This window comes from Tiliqua scincoides, chromosome 5 (genome assembly GCF_035046505.1).
Source record: "Tiliqua scincoides isolate rTilSci1 chromosome 5, rTilSci1.hap2, whole genome shotgun sequence".
NCBI lineage: Eukaryota > Metazoa > Chordata > Lepidosauria > Squamata > Scincidae > Tiliqua > Tiliqua scincoides.
In genome coordinates this window covers 92,835,385-92,858,955 of record NC_089825.1, presented here as the reverse complement: position 1 = coordinate 92,858,955, position 23,571 = coordinate 92,835,385, and the positions used below count along the sequence as shown (strand labels likewise).

Genomic DNA, 23,571 nt, shown 5'->3' with positions numbered 1-23,571 from the left:
CCAGAAGTGACATCATCAAGCAGGAACATTTTCAACAATCCTAGGCTGCAATCCTTCCCACACTTACCCAGGAGTAAGTCCCATTGGCTATCATTGTTAAAAGAATATACATAGCAGCTTGTTAAAAGTACAGGTCTGCATTTCCCCAAATGCAGTCACATACCATGGGAGCATCGAGTCTAATATATTAAAAATAAAATATTGAAATGAATGGGGACCCATCTGAAACTGGCTCGTGACCCACCTAGTGGGCCCTGACCCACAGTCTGAGAAACACTGTTCTAGGGTGCAGTGCCACCTGTGATCTGGATCCTTGTTTTCCATTAATCTAAAGAACCAAAGGGCGCAATCCTAACCAACTTTCCAGCACTGGCATAGCTGTGCCAGTGGGGCATGTGCTGCATCCTGCAGTTGGGGGGCAGTCATGGAGAACTCCTCAAGGTATGGCAATGTTTGTTCCCTTAACTTGAAGTTGCTTTACCCTTATGTCAGTGCTTGAAAGTGGGTTAGGATTGCGCCCAAAGTTATGTAGTGCCCAAAGTGAGAGGTTCTGTAGGCTCATGTGGAAAGCACGCCTTTGACCTAAAGGTCTGCTCATTTAATACTAGATGTGCATGTGGACTGCTTGTGGATACTTAGTGCTCAGGGTAAGAAGGGTGTTTTACATGTACCCTGCAGCGCTGACTTGCCAAGCAGCACTAGGGCTCAGTGTCAACTGGTGCTGGCCCAGCACGGACGGCCCCTCCTCTCCGGGTACCGCTGACCTGCCTTATGACATGTTTTGTGACACCCAGCACCGTCAATCAGTGGTGTACCTAATGAGAGTGTAGCCCAGTGCAGAGTGCAAAATGATACCCCGGAAGTGACGTCACACCCAGAATTTTAAAAAAGTGAAAAATGGGGCAGTGACATAGCTTAGGCATCTGCTACACAGGGTCAAAGAAGATTTTGTAGCCCCTCCTCCATGGCGAGATCAAACTTAAGGTATTAAGTAAATAAATAATGTTTTTGTTAATTGGCCATAACTTTTGATAGAGTACAGATATTCCAATGCAGTTTGTTTCATTGCATTCATCATTAAATTACCTTTGATGGTATTATTTGTACATAGCAAGATTTTCACCATTTTGGCCACTAGTGTCAAGCTCAGCTTGTTTCCCCCCCTAAAGCTTATTGCCCAGTGCAATTGCTAGCCCCTGAATTCCCTTAGCTATGTCACTGCTGGCAGTACACTCATACCGCTGGCACTAAAAAGCTCAGGATTGGGCTATTGACAAGAACTGGAGGCAGAAGACACGCTTGAGGACAAGCTGGTGACTAAGTACCAGATCAGGGGAATGAGTGTAGAAGGGCTAGGCCCATGATGTATAGTTGAAAACAGGCTTGTGATCATGATCCCATGTTCAGCAAGGCAAGTCAGTGTTGCTACCAATCAGAAGAGTTGCTCGGATTAGTAAAATTTGAAGGAACTGTTAAGATAGAGTCAGCCAGGCTCCTAATGGTTCCTTGGGTCGTCTGAGCTGGATGAGTAGCATTACCAGATCTGGCCATTATGCAGGTGGCACTATAGCACAGCAGTAAATCAGTCTGGTGATTCCTTTGGCCTGGGAATTTCCTTGGTGACAAGTGCTAATCAATGCTTGAGCCCTGGCTCAAAACCCCCTATGTTTTACCCAGGAAAATACGTGACCCCATCACTGCTGCCCTGCCACCTTTTCTCTCTGCCCCCATCACGTCAGTCCTGACAGGCAGTTAACTTCAGGAGTGTCACTGTCGCATCTCTCTCCCCTACAGCGCAGACCCCCATTGAAGAGTTCACACCCACCCCTGCCTTCCCTGCTCTACAATATCTGGAGTCAGTGGATGAAGGAGGCGTGGCTTGGCGTGCAGGCCTCCGCATGGGAGATTTCCTCATTGAGGTAACGGTTTGGCAGTCTGGCCTCTTCAGCACTTGCTTCTGGACCTTTTCACAAGCTCTTGCAACATAAGACGTTGCATGAGTAGAGCTCATGGTGCATACGAGATCCTTGCTTGTGCAACTGCACGGGGCTACCGTCTTGCAAAATGTATCCCATGTCATTGGGTGGGTTTTGGTTTCGTTCCCCCCTCCCATTTTACAACTTCCTTATGTGTCCAGTGTGCTTTAGAAACAGACAGTGTTTTATACCACTTTAGTGGCTTTTTAAATTTTGGTTTTAAAAAATACTCTGTTTAGGTTTTAGATTGAACTGTCCATACTGTAGATGTGTGTCTGGCTGTATGTCCTGCTTTGCCAGCCCCCACTCCTCCATGTCCAAATCAGTCTTAAGAAAAGAACATAAGAAGAACATAAAAAAATCCTGCTGGATCAGACAGAAGGCCTGTCTAATCTAGGGTCCTGTTTGCCACAGTGGCCAACCAGATACCTCTGGGAAATCTTCAGACAGGCTATGAAGGAAATAACCTTTGACTTCCTGTTATTCACCTGATATTCAGTAGTAGAATGCATTTCAATGTGGAGGTTCTATTTAGCCAGTAGCCACTGGTAGACCTCTCTCGCTCTGAATTTGTTTCATCCCTTTTTTAAGCCATCCAAGCCAGTGGCATCACCACCTCTTGAGGCAGTGAAATCCATTATAGTCAGACCTCGGTATCCACGGGGGATCAGTTCCCATACCCCTGCAGATACTGAAACCCAGGGATAAGTGAATCCGTGATGGATCCAACATTACCTCTGGATGCGAATGGAGATATTCTCCAGTCGCATCTGGAGGTGTTCTGAGACCCGAGAGGCCGCATACGGGCCTCAGAAACCCTCCCAGACATGACTGGAGAGCACCACCAATCACGTCCAGGAGCTCAGGTCCAGCCCTCCACTGTGGGTTCGGAACTCACTGTAAATTAAATCCATGGTCCCAAATCCATGGATAAGGAGGATGAATTTGTACTTCATTAGATTTTGCGTGAATTTTTCTCTTGCCTGTTCTGAATTTTCCTGCCAGTCGTGACCTTGAGTGCCAATGTTATGATATCGCTATTTACTCACTGGGATACGTGTGAAGATTGATTCATGTCAGCAACAGCAGAAACCACACGAGTAAAAGAGTCTCTGGGGGCAATATGGGGTGGAATACAGCAGTATGGGCATTGCTCCCCCCCCCCCCCAACAGCAATTTTACCATCAGTGCTTTGTTCCAGGTAAATGGACAGAATGTGGTGAAGGTTGGTCACCGGCAGGTTGTCAACATGATTCGGCAGGGCGGCAACAACCTGATGGTAAAGGTTGTCATGGTAACACGGAACCCGGAGATGGAGGAGGCCATGAGGAAGAAAGGTACTCAGTGCGTTCTGGGTTATACGCTGCTTCTGGTTCTCTGATGGGACAGAGAACCTTTTAGATGGGTAATATAGTCTCCAAGGGACACAACCAGAGGAGATGGGGAGATTCTGCTCCTGAGATTTTCGAAGCAGTGAATGGGGCCTGGTGCAACTGAGAAGGAGTAATTCCTTTAAATGGGAAATAGCACCTTGTGGTTTCAGGGATTTGAGAAGCAGAAAAGCAAGGATCACTGGAAGATTTTATAGGCTTGGGAAACAGAACTTGCTCTCTCTGAATAGCAAGTAAGTTAACAGTCTCCATCTAAGTACTTTTTGCAGTAGGTGCTGTCTAGTGGGTGGGTTAGCATGTGTATTCTGGGCTCTCTGAGAGGCAAATGGGCTCTTCTGCATTTGAGCAGAGGCCAAGTTGGCTGGGAGGCAAGAATTATTTTGGATTAGCATGGAGTCTGATGGCAGATGTTGGAGGATGCAAGTTTGGTTCGTCAAGCAAAACCACAGAGCCACTTCTTGTTTTCAACTCTAGCTGCGCCACAGCAGGCAAGACGACTGCCCCCTCCGGCCATCTCCTTACGCTCCAAATCCATGACATCTGAGCTGGAGGAAATGGGTAAGGATGTAGCATGTTTCCATTTTCTGCACGGATGTCATGTGATAAATTGTCCTCTCTAATCCTCATCGTGGACTTTTCATGTGTATTGTGCACCCTCTACTGGAGGGGAGGGTGCATTGCACTAGAAGCACAGAGTGACCAGCATGTGCTAATGAACTGGTGTGTACACATATGTGTACATGTATGATATTATACCGCTGATGCATGTGACTTTATGTGGTCCAAGGGAAAAAGGACGTGTTCTAGTTTTGACTACTGCTTCTTTTTCGCCTTGCTATTATTCATGTGCTGACTGTTTTTTGGTCCACCCCATAGTACTTCTGGTTTTGCTCCAAAATGACTCAGATGTATGTCATCCTGTGCCTTAAAACAGAGTTTGTGCAAAATGTCAAACAAGGCTGGGGTCAGACATTCAGAATCTTTCTCCAGTGTGATGCACCTTGTATTTCCTTAGGAGTGTGCTCATGGGTAATTTATTTTAGAACTTGACTTTTCTAACTGAAGTATTTCAGGGATTTCAGTTCCAGGTGACTGGAGGCTGGTTCAGCATTGCCACAAAAACATGCCTCAGCTGCCCTAGAGATTCCCTTGCATGAAAAAAAAAAAAAATCTGACCCACATCATCCAAAGGTACAGCTGCAACTACCAGTAAATGCCCCACCTATCCACAAACATTCTGCTGCCGGTGGAGATAGCAAGGACCATGGAAGAGAGGGGAGCTGGTTGCTTGCAAGTGTGACCTACAGAGGCCTCTGCATCGGCAGCACCACCTCGAGAGAAGATGGGTTCCATACAGTTGAGCTGTATCACCTGGAGAAGGCTTTTGAGTGTCTGAATTGGCTGTTACATCTCTGGAATCATGTACTAAAATCTGTAATATTTTCCAACCAAAAAATCCAGACAGGCATATCTTTTTCACCTAATCGAGACTGGTTTTTTAATCCCAATTTTGTTGTCATAGCTGGAGGATGAGCGTAGGGTTTGCTGAATACCAAAAGTTGACATTCTCCATAAAAGTCAAAGATTGGCTAACCCTGATTTTTGCAGCTGAAATGCAGTCAGCTGTTTCTTTTGAAATGCAATTCAGCAATGTTTCTTTTGAATTGTGCATGCCAAATCCTTGTTTTGTTCTGATTGCAGAACTACGAGAGGCTGGGGTGGGTGCAAAATGTGGAATGTATGTATCAGTGAATAAATATAGACCTTGCAGCTTTTTGATTACTGCGGAAGGAGTATGAAAGCGTAATACCTTCTCGCTTCTCTCCTGTCTCCGTCTTCTCTGTTTTTGCCCACCCTCTGCTGCCTGGGACTCCCAAACCCTTGACCTATTGCAGTCGAAAAAGGTGAGTTCATGCCCTTTTCTCTATCCATTCCTTGAATTTCCCCAGTAATTGGGAAACTGTTGTCTAGATTACAGACAAGCACACACCCTTCCCATGTCTCAGAATTGGAAGCAGAGGGCTTTATGTCCATCGTTTTTATGCTGTTGTGAGCCATCTTGTTACTTAAGGAAGATCTCACCATCTGCATCCTTGGTATGATACTCTCCACTGCTATCAGCTGTAAAGGTCACTGCTCCACACCCCCAGTTGTGGATAGTGAGAGCCAGTTTAGCACTCCAATTCTGTCCCCTTGATTCTCTCCCTCCACCAATCTGATTCCTGTTGTCATGGCATTTCCTCCAGTATGATAGTGTAATGGTTTTCAGGCCTCCTTCCCAGTTATCTGTCCCCCAGAAGTGGAGGTGCTAATTTCTTCCCCTCTTGCTATCTCCCTCCCACCATTCAGTCTCCCCATGGAAGAAGAAAGCAGGTGAGTGTCACACATTCCTCCCCCCTCCACGCACACACTGACCCACCTGCTTATCTCTCATTGCCTCCTACCCCACCCTGCTCTGCACTCTCCCACCAATGCTCCCATCTGCTGTTGCCACCCCCCCACCCCACCCACGCAGCTCCACAAACCAGTCCTCCCTGACGCACCATTACCAACCCACCTCTGCACCCCTGTTATCCGCCTCCCCTGTCGTCTCTGCAGATTATGATCCCGCGATGGGGACTGACAAGAAGCGGACTGTCTATCAGATGGCTTTAAGTGAGTAAAAGCAGACCCTGGCTGGCCAGCCAGAAGGTGGGAGGGGTCAGGTGAAAAGTTAGGGAGCTGGGATGCAGTGCTTCATGGGCTGGGAATGGTCCTGATGCGTCAATGCAAGGACATTTGCAACATACATTTGATGCAGATGTGTCTGGGTTGCATAATGTGCATAGCCTGTGCAGCATAGGTCACTGAACTTGACATTTTTGTGCAGCATTGAGGTTGCCTTGACACAGAATTTTGGTTTGTGGTTTTTTTTTTTAGAGTGTACACAGTCATATCTATTGTAAGAGAAAATGGAAGGTAGGGGTAAGGTGCACAGAACAGAGGGCAGCCCCTTGGTTAGGATTGCCAGCTCTTGAAGTTGAACATTCTGGTACCTGGGTGGGAATGGCACTGGCAGTCTCAGCATTAAATTTATTGATTCACATAAAATTACATACATGTTTGTCAGCAACTGTTACCCTGCACATGCCCGATCCCATCTGATCTCGGAAGCTAAGCAGGGTCAGGCCTGGTTAGTACTTGGATGGGAGACCGCCTGGGAATACCGGGTGCTGTAGGCTTATACCATAGTCTTTCCAGACTGAAGGTTGCCAACCACAACCACATACATGTTTAAAATGGGGGGGGGGGGGGAGCAGGCTTGCTTTTTGCTTTTCTGGCAGTTAGCCCAATTGGGGGGGGGGGGGAAAGATTGGATTTTTTTTTCTGGTTGGTTAGCAGAAAGCAGCAGATCAGGGACCTGGTTGAACACCCCACAATTTAGATGAAAGATACTGGACCAAAGCCTTTGCATCTTTTCATCTTGATGTTTTTAGTGCATTTAGTTCATCTGATAGCAGTGGCAGGAGGGAGGGGTCCCTTAGTGCCTACCCCGTAGGACTCTGAAGGACACACGTGTCTCTTAAGAGCAGGCAGCCCAGTCCTACAATTCTCTCCCCAGAAGGCTTCTGACCTTTGCTCTATCAGTTAAGCCATATGTTCTCCTGCTGGCTGTATCGTTTCTCCTGCTGGCCATGTGCTGGGAACTGCAAGCATCTCTGAAGAGGAACACAGAGACAGTTCAGGAGGAAGCAAGCACATGCAAACACAGTGGCGAACCTCCCATTCTTTTGATGGGGCAAATGCCCCGGATGCAGACCTTCACACAGCTTTAGGATCCCATGGAAGCCTCTCTGAGGCTCCTGACGGGGTTGGAAACTGTGCTTCCGGTTTTCCGGAAGCACAGTTTAAAGTGTCGGGGAATCTTCAGGAGGCTTCCCTGACACGTTTTTGAGACTTGTGAGGCACCATGCACTCCAGGTAATTAGGGGGGATTTGCGCATGGGGGCGCCAGCATCCCACGGGGGCACCATTGTGGACCTTTGCCCCGGGGCACAGGGTTGGGGAGGTCTGCCACTGTGCAAACAGTCATCTTAGTTGCATTATCACTGAATGCAGTGCATTTGCACTGAGATTCATAATAGAGGGGCTTCTGATGACAAGAATCATCATACGGGAACCCATTACAAGCTGAGTGCACAGCACTAATGGTGTACGCCCAGCTTCTGTTGGACTTGTTCAAGCACTAGCAGTCTGTTGTGCCACAGCCCTCCCTGCTACTGGTCTCCCCCCTTTTCTAAAATGTAGTCTCTGGTCTCTCCCCTTTTCCAAATAGATAGATCAGTGGAGGCCTCACCCTTAGGATTAAACTGCTCAGATTGAGCATCTGTTGATGTTGGGGAGCTTGGACCTCTGCTCAATCCACTGAGCCTCCGTTTCCCAGGATTCTCAGAGGCAGTAGATGCTCTGAGTAAAACTCGTATCTTAAATATGACATCTGTGCTTCTGCTGACAGCTCTCCACATCAACCTTCCTGGCCACTATCTTCCCCGTTCCCCAAATTTGGGGAAAGAAGAAACCAACAGGGAGATGTGGCACATGGTTGGCAACCTTCAGTCTCGAAAGACTATGGTGTAAGCCTACAACACCCGGTATTCCCAGGCGGTCTCCCATCCAAGTACTAACCAGACCTGACCCTGCTTAGCTTCTAAGATCAGACGAGATCAGACATGTGCAGGGTAACAGTTGCTGCTCTGAGGGCGCTAATATTACAAATGTTAAGAGAACTGTTGAGAGGAAAAGTGAGTTTTTTCTGCAAGTTCTCTGAGATGGTTCAGAAAAAAAAAATGAGGCAATTATGGCAGGAAATTCATCCATCACTGATCGGGAATCTCTGTTGTCTCGAAAACAATAGTTTTTGTGGTTAGCAAAATTTGCTGTTAGTTGCTCTAAGGCAGCATGTCTCAACGTTTAACCCCCGATGGACCACTTCACCTGGTCCCCCTTTAGGAAGTACTACCGGCAGTTGCATCGTTGCCAGTTACTTCCAGGTTGGGAGGCCAGATGTGACAATACAAACACCGGTAAGAGGCACAAAGCAGACAGGAGGGCTTTTTCGAACTTGCAAGAATCGCACCCTGGAGCTCTGCCCATGGAGCTGAACCTCCTACTGCTATTTGTCAGGTCATGTTGCTGGTCTCACTGCTGGGCAGCAGTCATCCACGGGTCCTGCGAGTACCACCAAACACAACCTCAAGTACCACCAATAGTACCTGTACCATTGGTTGAGAAACACTGCTCTAAGAAATTAATGCTGTAAATGCTTTGCTGTTGTTTTGCAGTCTTTGACTTGTCAATGAGCCACATTTGACTTGTTGGTTTGTTTTAACCAGTGAACTCTCGGTCTTGCCTTTCTGGTACTGGGACATGTACCTTCTCTCATTTGGGGTGCTTGAGTGAGTTGCTGATGTGTTTTACAACTCTACCTGGCTATGTGGAGTTTGTTTGGTAATCCTGGGCAACTCATTATGTCTTAGGGCACAATCCTAACCTGCTCTGGAACAGCCAGGCCAGCTGGCCTGCACTGTATGCAGCGCAAGTTTGGTGCAGGCTGAGGTGCAACTTGGAGTAGGGGGAATCATTTCCTCTTACCCCAAGCAACTCCCCAGGCAGCCCTATGGGGCTACTCAGATCTGTGCCACCTAAATCAGTGGAGCAGATTTGAGCAGCCCATGTAATGCCGGGCTGCTTGGGAGCAGGGTTAGGATCTGACCCGAATGTCGGATCCTGGTCCCACCCGCTGGGCCTGGTCCGCCCACCTACCTGCCCTTCCCCACCCCGGAACACTTTCCCCATGTCCTCCTCAAACACCTGCGCCAGGCGATGCACCACAGTGCAAACCTACCCCATCCCGGCGTGGCTCTGGTGCAGCCAAGTTGGCGCACATCCATGTGTCACTCTTGGCTCCTCCCAGGTTGGCACAAATGTGCTTTACGGCACAATTGCAATGGCTGGAGCCGGGACAAGGGACTTGTGCCAGCTCAGGATGGGAGGGGTAGGATTGCGCTGCCCACCTCTTCATTGCAGCCTTAAAAGCTTGATGTGGAAAGGAAAAATGCAAACCAGAAGTTGGCAATGGTTTTGATAGATAGATAGATAGATCAGTAAAAAGAAGATTAGCAGGGGCATTGAGTATAAATTCCGGGTTTCCCAGAATGCAGTCTAGTGAACGCATGGGCAGAAGATGTTCCTAGTTCCAGAAGAGCATCTGTTATCCACTGGTTGTTGGGATTCCAACAGTGAAGGCTGAACTAAATGAACCTTGCATGCAAATGCTTCAGTTCAGTCCTCTGTGTTTATCTTGAGTTCCTGTCACACCTGAGACCCCAGAGAGTCTCTGCCCATCAGAATACACAGAATAGACTAGGGGGACCAGTGGTGTGAATCATCTTCCTATGTTCACGTAACATGTGCTTGGCAAGGTATATGTTCTGCAAGGTTCTGTTTACTTTCTTAAGCAGGAGTACATGCAGGTAGCCGCTTAATCCCAGATCATGATATTGTAAACTCTTTCTCTATATACCCTTAGAACATATTGATCCACAAGGATTCTAACTTGGGGGGAAAAATGTAGACCACTTTAGCATTGTAAGTGCAATGAAGCAAGGAGCTCGGATTCATGCATTCCACTTTCTGCTTAGGAGCAAACTAGTCAAGAATACTTTCTGACCCTTATGGGTACAGAGAGGAGGGCTTACTCTTACTCGGAACTTACAGTAATGGGGCATTGATGATTTTTCCCCATTTGTGATGAGTTTTTCTTTCTCTGTCTTCCCCCCATTGCAGACAAATTGGACGAGATCCTGGCAGCAGCTCAGCAGACTATCAGCGTCGGGGATGGGTGTGGAAGTGGAGGGCTTCCTTCCTTGGGGAAGTCCCGGGGTGCTGCCAAGAACTATTTTGCCTCTGAGGTAAGCTGGAGAACCAATTTAGGCCCAAATCCTAACCATCTTTCTAGCAGTGGCATAGCTTTGTCAAAGGGACGTGTGCTGCATTCTGCAGTTGGTGGGCAATCACGGGTGCCTCCTCAAAGTAAGGGAATGTTTGTTCCCTTACCTCAGAGCTGCATTGTCCTTATGTCAGTGCTGAAAAGTGGGTTAGGATTGTGCCCTTAGTTAGTTTCTCTGTTTTTTTGCACAGGCTCAAGGTAGTTTACATAGACAGGCTAGTCAAATGGGTTTTTACAAGTATTGTTCTGTGAGACACAGAACCCTCAATTCACCAGATGTTTTCGTCCCAAGTGCAGCCAACGTCCTGGCTGTGCTCTGCCCTTCCAAAGCTTCTCAGTAGCCATAGTTCTCCCTTGGTTGGTCTGTTCTCAAGATGTTATCCGTCTCCAGCTGACTCCTCTGCATTCAGCACACTCCACATCTTCTCAGGTGCTCTCCAGAGTGCACATTCTCACAGTGCCCATCACGAGGTCCATCGGCAACTTCCGGTCTCCCATCCAAGATGAGAACCTGGGATGTTCCACCTTAGTTTCTTCCGGCAGGCCACCGGCTCAGCCACCAGACCACAGCTCCTGCCTGTCTCAGGGCCATTTACAACAGTGGTTTAATAGATCCACTGTTGTAAATAACCTAGAGAACTGGACTGTTGATGCCTTTAAGTCGCTATCTCTGCTTCCCCTACCTCTTCCAGCAGTAAATATTTGCAGAATAATAGGCTTATGACAAAAAATTATTGAGATAATGTATATGAATCATTATGAACTCTGCAAAACGACCATATAAATCATTGTTGTATGTCTCTACATACCACTTGTCTGCACCTGCTCATGCTGCCCTGTTTACCAGTTTGCTTTCCCTTTTTTTAGGCCAGTTTTGACCAGCACCGTCTTGGCCAGCCCAGTTACGAGCGCCCGTCATACCTGCCAACCAGTCATCCCCCTGGCATGATGCTCCGCCAGAAATCTATTGGTGAGGTGGAGCTGGAAGGAGTAAAGTAGGCTCACCAGTAAAACTGGGAAAGAACGGGAGAGCCAGATCCTCAGGGAGTGGGGGGGGGGGGTGAAAGCTGGAGAGGAAAGGCCCTGTGAAGTTTTCAACACGATACTGTCATTTCTGATGTTTATCACATGATGATTCATTGTGAGGTAGTTAATAGCTGCCCGTTTTGTTGGCTGGCTGCTGTCCTCAGCTGCAGGATAATTCTGAATACTGTTCCTGGGGAACAGTGGCGGGAGAGGGGTTTGCATTCATTTCCTACTTGTATGCTTCCTAAGGCATCCAGATGGCCACAGTGGAAGACAGGGTGCTGGACTACATGGGTATTTGGTCTGACCCAGTCAGGCTGCTAGTATTTTAATCTCGTTGGCCAAGAAACATCAATGGGAAGAAAAGCTTCCATGGGGCGAGGCTGTTGTAATGGGGGTGGGTTCATTTTCTCTGAATCCATACCTTGAAGTAAGTATGAGAGAGAAGAACCAGGATCTGAGAAGTGCGTTCTGTTGACAAAGAAGGAACCGAAGGATTATTCAGTGACGATAGCGTTGCTTTGTCCCCCAGGAGCAGCTGAGGATGAGAAGCCCTACCTCATTCCCCCTCCCATGAAGTTCAGCCGCAGCCTTTCAGTCCCTGGTTCTGATGACATCCCACCTCCTCCGACCACTTCTCCACCCGATCCCCCGTACAGCACCTCGCCTTCAGCGTCTGGACGTGCGACCCCCTCAGCCCGCTCCACCTTCAACCCCAGCGCTGAGGCCAAGTTGTATTCAGGATCCCTGCAGCAGGAGCCAGCATATGAGCCGCCCCCCAGGACCCGTGACAAGATGTCCCTTTACCGCCAAGAGACTGAGCAGGGGGCCGAGGGGTCCACGGCCCGCGGTTGGCGTGGCCACACCCCCGACCTACGCTACTACAACCTCCCTCCACGGGCCACTAACACCGCCATGTATGTCCCCACCAAGCCCATGCGCCGGAAGGGGCCGCTGGTCAAGCAGACCAAAGTGGAGGATGAGCAGCGCCAGCAGCAGGCTGCCACCGCGGCCCAGATGCAGCCGCCGTCTTCGCAGGGCCCGTCGTCGGCCCCGCCAGAGAAGAGCTCCATCCCTATCCCCACCATCATCATCAAGGCCCCCTCGACCAGCAGCAGTGGGCGCAGCAGCCAGGGGAGCAGCATGGAAGCGGAGAGCCAGCCAGAGCCAGCTGTGCCCGTTCCATCGCTCCAGCTCCACAACAGCATGGATTTCACCAGCCAGTTTGGGGCCGCCTTGGTCGGAGCTGCTCGGCGGGACCGCGAGTGGTACAGCGAGGCCCGCCGCAAGTCCGCCCTCTTCCTCTCCACTGAGCAACCTGACGACGACTCCCAGCAGACCCCTCTGCCCCGCCTCCGCCACTCCAAATCCATTGACGAAGGCATGTTCTCCAGTGAGCCATACATCCAGCTCAACATGGCATCTGGCTTTAGCGGTGGCAGCAGTGGTGGCGGCACCCCTGGTTACCTCCAGTCTCGCACCGCTAAGGCTTACGGAGCCAGCACCACCAGCGCCTTCACCTCTGTGTGCTCTAGTTTCCTGCCACAGCTCCAGTCTCATTCAACTCCCCTCATTCACCCACTGACTGGCAAAATTTTAGATCCGAGCTCCCCCTTGGGCCTGGCGTTAGTGGCTCGCGAAAGGGCCTTGAAGGAGTCCCAGTCCCAGCAGGAAAGCCGAGACGAGAGACACTCGCGCCCATCCTCGCCGCGATTTGGAGAGGCTCCTAAAACTCCCGAGTCCCCTGGAAGCTCCATCTTGCGTCTCTGGGGGACCCCGGAGCAGCAGCCGCAGCAGCGACCTGCATCTCCCCGGAAGGAGCAGGAGAGTCCCCGACATCACACACCCGAACAGCCATCTCCTGTCTCTGGCAAAGCTGCGCCTTGGGAAAAGCGGCCCGAGGAAGGAGAGAAGCTGGAGCTGCACGTGCGCTTCGTGGAGAACTGCCGTCCGACAGAGGAGGAGGAAGGGGGTCACGAGGGCGGGAAAGTGGAAGTGGCCCCCGCTCCGCCAGAGCGCGTTGCTGAGGAAAACGGACTGCCGTTGTTGGTGTTGCCCCCACCTGCCCCCTCCATTGATGTGGACGATGAGTTTGTCTTCACAGAGCCCCTCCCGCCTCCCCTCGAGTTTTCCAATAGTTTTGACAAGCCGGAGTCCCCTCCCAAAGCTGCCAATGAGCTGCCCGCAGCGATTGCCCCTCCGGCTGCTCCCCCTGCCCCCTCTACCTTAGACTCCACGGCCTCCAGCTTGACCTCCTATGACAGTGAGGTGGCCACCCTGACCCAAGGAGGAGCAGCCGAAACCAAGGAAGCCCCTCACGTCAACTTCTCTTCTGTCGTCTCGTCCATTGCCATTCCTGCAGCAGAGGCCCCCGAAGCCGTGACCGACTCCGGGATCGAGGAGGTGGATAGCCGCAGCAGCAGCGACCACCATTTGGAGACCATCAGCAGCGTCTCCACGCTGTCCAGCATGTCTGGAGAAGGCACGGAACTCTTGGACACTTACATCACCTATTTGGATGGGCAAGCTTTTGGGGGAAGTGGTGGGGGAGGAGGCGGCGGCGGTGCAGAAAAGAGCCCCCTTCAGACCAAGCTGCGCTCCCGGCCGTTCCCAGGACGCTTGCCGGTGGCTACCCCCACCAGTTCCACCATCTCGGTTTCAGCATGTACTGAGAACATGTTCGCCCTCACACCGGCCCCGCCCTACCACCAGCAGCCAGCCGCTGCCGAGCCAGGCAAAGAGCTGCAGCGGAAGTCTCCGACGCTGCCGTGGGAGGAGCCCAAGGCCTCATCCATGTCCACCATGAAGGCCAGCATCATCAGCGAGTTGAGCACCAAGTTGCAGCAGATGGGTGGAGTGTCGTGGTCACGGCCACCTGACACGGTGGCTTCCTTTGGTCCCGAGAGGCCCAGCTCCCTTCAAAGGCAAAGGTACTAGGCGGACGGAGCAGGAGGAGGAGCAGGAAGCAGGAAGCCAGCCCTGTGCATGCTGCATCTCGTGTTTCAGTTGGGTTTGTCTCCTTTTCTCATTCTCCCGTCAATGCTTGCTTTTTTATGATTTTTATTTTTTTTTACCACCATTACATCGTTGGGTGTGCTGGCAGGTACCGGGCAAGGAAGGATGCGCTGTGTGTGGCACACTTAACATTTCGTGGTCAGCAGGGGTGTACACATGCAGTGCCTCCTTGTGCGCATCCTCACTGTACCTCCGGTTTATACCTCTGCACACACGCTGACCATTCCGTGCATATCCCCAGTCGTTCTCGTGTGCACACGTAACACAGATCAGTTCCTGTAGGCACATGCGTTACCCCTTTTGTGACCTTGTGTCCCAAATCAGTGCAGTGAGACTACAAAGGTACGGACATCTGTAGGACCCATCTCTGTGTGTGCTGTTTGCACACACACAGTACACCTTGCCTCTTGTGCTGTGTTCACACTTAGATATATTCAGGCAGAAATGCAAAGGCCAATAGCCAGGAAAGTATTTTTTTCCCTAATGTCAGCTATAGAGTACCATGTGCAAAATCAGGAAGAGCATGTGTTTTGAACGTCACTTATACTGACATAAAAAGCACATAAAAACACATAGACTTGTGTTCCAGGGAGTCCATAATTAATTGACGTTCCCTGCTGCGTATAGACATCTTTTAAAATATGTGTTTGTCTCCTACAATGTGCAGAGTGACTCCCAAAGCAGGCAACACAGCTGGACACGGCCAGTTTCAGTCAGAAAATGAGAGATCAATAGACGTGGGAGGGATCTGTTCCATGTGGGCTTTCCTGGGGGGGCCCAAGTTTAATGGGCTTTCTGCTTTGGACTAAATTGGGGGTTGTTTATTGATTCTCCACACAGTCAGCTTCGAATTGGAGAGGGAGGCACACAGCCACACATTCTGGGCAAGGGACAAGCCACATTCTGCTTTCTGATCCCAATTAGCCACTAGCAAAAAGCTAGCAATTAGCTGGTAGAAATGGGGAAGGAAGCCCCCTAATTAGCTACTCAAGCCTTTCCTTATGGAAGCGACTCTCACTTTTGAGAACGATGTGCTCAACCCCACAATGAAGCATTGCCATTTTGGGCAGGGGAGTGATCCTGTTTTCAAGGTAGTTTCTCCCCACACCAAAATATTGGGAGTTTTGTGTGTGTGTGTGTGTGTGTGTGTGTGTGTGTGGCTCCTCTCCAGATTGACGTGGTGTAACTGGAGGTCCCACCAGGTTTGGTCACAACTGGAGAGCAAGATGGCTGTTGGCAATATGGCCTTTTTGCTAAAACAGGTCTGCACAGCTACTCACCAAGCTGAAAAAAGCCTGCCCCAGTGGTTTGTCAAGTACTGTACAGCCTTCACATTGCTGCTCCAGGCTGGGAGCAAAAACAGGAGACTTCATTGGAGCCTCAGTGCTCTGCCAGTCATGGCTGACGGGACTACATTGGCCTTGGCAAGTCAAAGCTGCGCAGGTCTGTGCAAGAGGCACATATCAGTTTGCGGGTGGGATTTCCCCTTTGCGACTGATATCCTCTGACAAGGGAATACTAGCGAGGGTCGTGGTTTTCAGGCATCCACCCAGGAAATCCTTTCTACACCCACGTGTGTTTGCTGAGGAACTCTTCTATGTTTGCTACAACCCCTTAGGGAGTGGATTATAGGGTGTGAGGCAGATTGGTGAGCCTTCACTAACCGAGAGCCAGGCAGCCCAATCCACCCTAACACCCCAATGGGGCAATATAGCGGTGCCAGTGCAGTACCTGCTGTATCCAGAAGGGGAGTTTCAGCATGTTGAGGGCACATGTGTTCCCTTGCCCTGGGGTAATCCCCAGCTGCTGACTCCGGGGTGGACTCTGACCTACTCCAGCAGTATTGCTGGCACAAGTTCATATTGACCCATGAAGGTGGATCAAGACCCAGAAGGGGGGTAGGATTCAGTGGGCATTGCTGCCACTGAACTTGCCCCCTACCTAAACCCAATCCACCCTGCTTCCCCCATTCTGCCCACCCCACCCTGATCCACACCCTCCTCACCTCCCTGTCATCCCTTGCGTGGCCATACCTGTATAAGTGGGCATCCTCACAGACCCAGTCACTTGCAGCTGCAGCCAGGCTGCACACTCTGATGGTGTCACATTTGTGACAGCCACAAAGCGTGTTATGTATTTTTGGCCCAATCCTGTGGGCACATTCTACGGGCATGATGTCCCCATAGGATTGGGCCAAAAGTGTATGCAACACAGGAGAACAGCAATTTTAATCTCCAAAATTTTAGTCCCTAAAGTAGCCCTTTCCCCCATGCCATTTCACGGATTTACTGCGCACCCAGGTGCTACAAGCTGCACTGTGGAAGAAGGCAAGTTCCTACATTGCACCTGCCCTTTCCCCCATGGAGAGCTATTAGCTTAATGGGGGGGGGGGTATTTTGCTTGAGGAAATGGCATATGAGGGAGGTCATCCATGTTCTCTAGAACTGCTTCTCCAGTCAAAGGTCCTCCTTGCTGTAGCTTTTTAAAGAGCTGGAGAGAACTGTGATCAGATCTCACATATCACATGTAGTCAGGTTTGAGGGTTCTCCGAAATGCACCCGCTCCAGTTGTGCCTTGCAGGGCAGTATTGGTCAGGAGGGACAAGCTATTGTAACCACATCCACCTTTGTTGATATTTCTCCTGAGTAATAAATTCCTGAGCCACTCTAAGGAAGGGGCCGGAGCTCAGTTGTAGAGCTCATGTCTTGCACACGGAAGGTCCCAGGTCCAATCCCTGATATAGTCTCTAGGCCAGGCTACCAAAGGCTGCTGTTTGGAATCCTGGAGGGCCACAGCCAGTTAGCGTAGTTAATACTGAGCTAGATGTACCAAAGGGCTGACTCTGAGAAGGCAACGTCATGTGTTCAAGTTTGCTTGGGACATAATTTGAGAACCAATTCATCCACGCTGCTCACACCTTGAGGAGCTGAGTTTTCTAGGTCCTCTAGAAGATGGTGTGAGGCAGTGACTCCGGGCCTTGGAGCCTACTTGTCTACTGTGCCACCATTTGCTGCTGCCTGTGGGCCTCCACACACCCACCTGTCCCGCTTCTGTGTCACAAAGTCTTGCTTGTCTCATTCCTTGCTGAGGTTGCTCCACAGTGGCAACTTCCTCCTCTTTGCACACCTCCAAAGATGACCAGGGCCAAGTACCTACGAGTATATCAGCTGGCGACCAAGGCACTGTAGGTTCTCAGCCCCCTTCCATTCAATGCAGTCACATCGCGGACTTTTATTTGCTCCATTCCGTCATTCATCTGCACTCACTTTTGTGCTAGGGGAATTTACTGCAGTTCCTCCGATGCAATGGGATTGGGCGAAGATTGCAATCTTATGCACAGCACACATAATCAAGGTATTTTTGTCTGGGTGGCGGGCAGGAGAGATGGACTGGGAGAGATGGAGCCTTAGTGGGTTATCACAAAAGCCAGAACTTCTGGGAAGGATGGGTGGAACATATGTTTAGAACCAGATGCTCTCCCATAGAAGAGGGGAAGGAATGGACTTTGGAAGAGAGAGAACAAACATTCCTGAATTGCTTAGAGCAGGTAGGAAAACTTATTATTTTTCTTCTTTTCGGAGGCTACCAAGTAAATACCTCTGCTGCCCCCAGGCTGCTCCAGTTCTCTTGATCTGTCTGCTCTTCTGGCCTGAACTGGGCTTTGGATCCACAGTTGCCAATCAGTGTGCATTACCTTCCTTCCAAGGTGGACTGAAAGGGCTTCCTTCAGCAGTGCATATATCAAAGGAACAGCCATTACTGAGAAATCTCAGGACCCAGTCCTATCCAACTTTCCATCTCCGGTGCAGCCATAATGCAACCCCAAGGTAAGGGAGCAAATGTTCCCTTACTCTGAGGAGGCTTCTGTGACTGTCTCCCCAACCACAGGATGCAGCGTATGCCCCACTGGCACGGCTGCACCGGCATTGGAAAACCCGATACGATTGGGACTTCATTCTCTTGTGCCAATGGGTCCCCTCTTCTCAGGCTTTGTGAAGCCAAGCCTCAAGTCCTGTGTTGTTTGGCTTCATTCATATGCTCAGGTTGCAGTGTCTTTCTGACTGTAGGCCAGAGAAAGTCTCTGAGACTGTGAGCATTATATGTGGGAGATTTGACTTGGAGGGACTCCAAGAATCCTGTTATTAAATAGTCACAGATAATATTAGGGAGGCACCATTCTGATTTTCTGTCTTAATGTGGACCCTCTGAAGTGCTTCCATGAAGGTCAATCCCTGCATGTGTAAAACCGGCATGACTGGGGCAGGGTCTTGAACCATTCAAAAGTGGGTTCAGTTTCATTTTTTAAAACTGGTTCAAATTCAGCTTCGCAAAATGGATGGGAAACCGGTTCAGCCACTTTGAATCCGTCCAGATACATTTCTTGCACGTTTGTGTCAAGGTAATGGGTAGGGGAGTGAGGAGAGCCCAGTTTCTTGGAAGGCAGGTGGTCACCAGTTCACTGAAGACCAAATTCTGACAAACATTCAGATCTCCTTGGAGAAGGGAGTCATGGAAGTAGGATAAAAGCTTTGGAATGGTTTTCTAATGGACGTCCCTGTAGTTTCAGCTGGAAAACCCTTCATGTATTGCTGATTGTCAAGGCATCTCTGGCATGAGGTGCACATTTCTGTCTCTGTGTAGTCATTTAAGCTGCCCCTCATTCCTTGTTGTGCTTGTTAAGCCCCTAGTCTTACCTATGCGTGCCTGTCTAGTTGTAGCTTTCCCCATGTACAACCACTTCTAGCAGCTACCATAGGCCATTGCAGGGAAATTACTGCAGCCGCTGCAGGCAAGTCTCTTCTTTCTAAGGAATACACAGTAGTGTAGCTGGGGAGGGGGCAAATAGTAAGTACTGTAGGCAATGCACAGGAGATGCTGTTTGGTTTGGTGAGTACCTGCACATTGCTGTTACTGCCCAGAATGGCTGTGATGGAAAGTGGGAGTGTCTGCTTACATGGTGTGTTGTGGCACCTACAGTACTTACTATTTTGCCCCCACCATGCTACTGGGAATACACAACCATTAAAAAAAAATGTGCTTTGCAGCTTATGTCAAAACCAGGGAGCTGAGCCATTAAAATAATTGGGTTCTCTTGTTCAGAAGCAACCTTCAAAAAGTGGTTTGGTAACCAGTCCAGACACTTTGAGCCAGTTTAAGTATATTTTATGCAGAACAATTTCTAACTGTTTTGCTTGCTGTTTAAATCTATAATGTGGAAGTAGGATAACCAAACAGGGTTTTTGTTAAAGTTTTTTACAAGCAAAATTGCAAAAGGCTTACCCAAAAAAAAAAAAAAATGAAACCCAAGAAAATTTAGAACACAATCCTAACCCATTTTCCCACACTGACATAAGGGCAATGCAACTTTGAGGTAAGGGAACAAACATTGCCAGACCTTGAGGAGGCCTCCGTAACTGCTCCCCAACTGCAGGATGCAGCACATACCCACTTGCAAAGCTATGCCAGTACTGGAAAGTTGATTAGGAGTGCACCCTTATTCTTTTAATGCTGAACTCTAGATCTGGGGTCTGTAGGCCTTTAGCCAAAAGCAGACCATTCACAGACAACAGGGAGGTAGCAGAATACGGGTCGTTCCTTAGTGCAGGGCTTTTAAAACTGGGGTGTCACAACGCCCCAACCTGAGGGCCCTTCCGTAAGCTGGAAGTGGAAAACCTTAACTGTATTTTGAACCAGTTCCCATTTTTCTGTTTTAAGGGTTTCCAGTGTCAGTTCAAAGCAATTCAGATATTTTAGGGTCAGGCTGAGTTACCGTTCGCTGGGGGGGGGGGGGAATCCTTTCTGAACTAGTTTTGGGTTTGGGTTTGATTCTCCACTCTGGTCCTACTGGTCCTCTTCCGTAGAAGAAACATCTCCCAGCATCAGAAGGACCACAGATCAGGCATTCTAAAAGTGCCCTCTGTGAGGCAAAACACCATCTCTACCACAGCTTGCCCCATGGATCTCTGTCACCAGCAACATCTGGTGCTGGCATGGAAGTATCACATCATTGAGATAATCTATGGAAGCCACATGGGTATGGAAGAGGGTCAAATAAATAAATAAATAAAAAGCCCACAAGAAAATTCCCAAACAGTCATCAGTCATCATTGCGCACAAGAAAAATGCCCACATAGAAAATTACATGGAAAAATACGCACATATAGCAATTTTCAAGATAACCCTAACCCATTGAATCCTTAACCCTAATTAACATATATGCATATTTTTCCATGTGGGCATTCTTCTGTGTGAGCATTTTTCTTGTGTGCATTTATTACAGTGGGGTTTTTCTGTGGGCTTTTTTCCCTGTGCATTTTTTTTTCTGGTTAGGATTGAAGAGAGCTGTCACATGAAAGCAGTACAGTAACCTGTAGACTGTGTCTTGCGCCTTCAGGCTCCCATTTCTCCAAATTATGGTTAGCTAAGTTCCACCTGGCTTTATTTTCATATAGAATTTTCTGTCTTATGTTGAAGTGCATTGGACTTCACTGAAAGGGGTCCTGAGGTTCAAACAATATGTGATGATCACTCATCTGAATGTTGTGCCTGAGGGTTTTTTTTTTTAAAGCCCCAAAGAAGCTGCAATTTTGGCCAGAAGATAGGAGAGTGATACTTATCTGTCTCCATCTAAGGGGCTACTTTTACTAAAATCAACCCCTCTGCTCTTGGGGAAAGGATATAGGTCCTTATGTCTTTTTCCTTCTCAGGGGCAAGAAGTAGCTTAGGAGTGATTTGATGAGAAGAAAAGCTCATGGGTAAAGAGCTAAGCGCCTGCCCCCATCAACTTCCAGTTCATGTTATGGCTTCTTGCCGGTGGCTTGGAAAAAATGGTGGCCCCAAACACCCCATTCATGTGACTGAACACTCTCGCATCTAAGCAGCACAGTGGTTTGACCATATGTTTGAGGCTGGGTTGGGAGATATGCTCGGAGATGAACTCCAAGGGAATGGAATAGGCGTCTTGGGAAAGCCCTGTTTGTTCCAGTACTAGCATGACTGCTATAGGGCAAGTGTTACACTGCCTTCAGGTAGCACGGCTGCCCCATTCTCTTTTAGTATGGAGCCGTGTGGGCTCTAACAATCTCTTATTCCTTCTCTCCTTCCCCACAGGCTCCCAGACGAGACATCCCCATCACTGATTTCCTCCAAACCTGTAAGCAGCCTTTTCCACAACTGGCCTAAGTCTCCCCAGGGCAAGCACCCCAAAAGTGTGGAGTTTGACATCCGGCCAGCCTTGCGAAGGGCCCCAAGCCCAGCTGCCCTGCCCAGTGAGCACAAGATTAGCCCTGCCCCCAGGCCTTCCTCTCTTCCCATCCTGCCTTCTGTGCCCATCTATACCAGCGTCTTTGATCTCCGCGGTTCGCCTACTTCTGGCGGTGAGCATCCTTTTCCAGGCTTCCCATCAGGCAGCCGCTCCCTGTCTCCAACCCACTTCCTGCCGCCAGCCACGGACAAGCCGTTTGGCTCCAAGCCGCTGCCTTTCTGGACCAAGTACGACGTGGCCGATTGGCTGGAATACCTGAAGTTGGGGGAACACCGTGACCGGTTCCTGGACAACGAAATTGACGGCTCTCACCTGCCGTCCCTCACCAAGGAAGATTTCATTGACCTGGGCGTGACGCGAGTCGGGCACCGCATGAACATTGCCCGTGCCCTCAAGTTCTTTTTGGAGAGGTGATGGGGGAACCGCCCTGCCCCTGGGGGAGCCTCTCACCTGAATGTACAATGGACCTCCACCACTGGGGAGAACAAAATGAGGTGGAGGGGTTGCAGCTGTGGGGCTGGGCACAGGGGAAGCTGCAAGGAGAGATCCCGTGGTGAGGGTAGTGGTGGGATCTCCTCCCCCACCAGCAGAGAGACACTTTGAGAAGCTCACCAAAGCCTGCCTGGGCACCCACATGGGTGTGCACTTTTCTCTTGTGTTACCATGTAGCAGTTTGTCCATTTCATTTATCTGGCATTGACATGAGCATCATTGGACCATTTGTATGCGTCTCATCACTTCCAGTCCTCTAAATATATACTTGCACATTCTTTCCATTCTCCCATGGAAGTGGCAGCTGGCTTTGACACCTTTCTTCTTTGACTAGCTGGTATCAGTCCTCCAGCTGTATAGCTACTTATATGTGTGCACCCACATGCAGTCACCCACCCTTCCATGTTCTTGATTGCGCATTATTTGACACTTCTTCTTTTTTCTGTTCAGTCATTTGCATGTTAACACATCCAGCCCTTTCACAGCTTGCCCTGTGCATCTTCGCAATTACCAGGGTTGTTAAGTACTCTGCAGTGCGGGGGAGGGGGGGATAACTGCTCCAAGAAAAGCTACATTTGGTTTCTTTCATTAATTTGCTCATATTTGATGGCTTTTCAAAAGGCACTCCCCTTTAGGTAGTCATGGGAAGGGTTCCATTCCCTCATATCTTTGGAAATCTCACTGATCCTCTCCACCCAGCTTTGTAGCAGACAGCGTAATCGGAAGAACTAGAAACCCTGCTTTCTGTTTTTAAATGAAAGCTGAAATTGCTTGCCCCAACAACTGAATAGTGTGCTTGTAGAAAACCAAAGCGCACACAGCTTTGACTTTCAGTACTGTTCTGTCAGCTGCATAGTGCTGCTACCCTTATCATTTATTATGGTTTAGAGACCAAACATGTGCAGAGTTCCATTACATGGCCACGTATCTACAGTTCCTCAACCATGGGTGCTTTGCATAATCCTTTAGGAAACAGGGATGTTATGGCTGCAGTCAGTCCTGAGTGGCTCAGCTCTTGGATGGTTGGTTTATCTGGTAAAGAGCTCACAAATCTCATCCACCAGTGGAAAAGTTCGCCCATTCCTTGAGCAGCGCTTTTGCTGCTTCCCTGTGGTTCGATGCCACATTGGTGTGCTAAGACCAGTATCACTTGGGGGTTCACAGGATCACGCTAGTACCAAGGACCTGGATTAAAGAGGGGTAGGGGGATACTGGTGCATATAGTACTTGCATGATCTGCCTGGAGGTGAAATCTAGATTTCAGCAGCATGGGATCCACTCAAAGCAAAGCCATCTGTGGCGCTATTCTGATGTTGTATGAGCAGGATCCTTGCAAAACTTCACAAAGGGACTGGAACTTCAGCACAGCAGTTGCAACCCGAGCTCTTCAGGAGGCAATTAGCCAGTGCCCATCTTTTC

The 23,571-nt window shown here is 49.3% G+C and overlaps 1 protein-coding gene and 2 pseudogenes across 1 annotated transcript in view; 2 read left to right on the top strand and 1 right to left on the bottom strand.

Moving 5' to 3' along the window:
• The window catches only part of SHANK1 (SH3 and multiple ankyrin repeat domains 1), a 69,830-nt gene extending 47,756 nt beyond the window's left edge, over positions 1-22,074 (top strand). Inside the window, exons 15-24 of the mRNA XM_066627996.1 lie at positions 1,795-1,919; positions 3,178-3,313; positions 3,842-3,925; positions 5,263-5,271; positions 5,717-5,740; positions 5,966-6,022; positions 10,193-10,317; positions 11,223-11,325; positions 11,914-14,311; positions 21,507-22,074. Of these exons, the coding sequence (XP_066484093.1) occupies positions 1,795-1,919; positions 3,178-3,313; positions 3,842-3,925; positions 5,263-5,271; positions 5,717-5,740; positions 5,966-6,022; positions 10,193-10,317; positions 11,223-11,325; positions 11,914-14,311; positions 21,507-22,074 (3,629 nt within the window). The remainder of the gene's footprint in view (positions 1-1,794; positions 1,920-3,177; positions 3,314-3,841; positions 3,926-5,262; positions 5,272-5,716; positions 5,741-5,965; positions 6,023-10,192; positions 10,318-11,222; positions 11,326-11,913; positions 14,312-21,506) is intronic.
• On the top strand, positions 6,472-6,588 carry LOC136654754 (5S ribosomal RNA; annotated as a pseudogene).
• Positions 7,984-8,100, bottom strand: LOC136654636 (5S ribosomal RNA; annotated as a pseudogene).
• Positions 22,075-23,571: the final 1,497 nt, after the last annotated feature.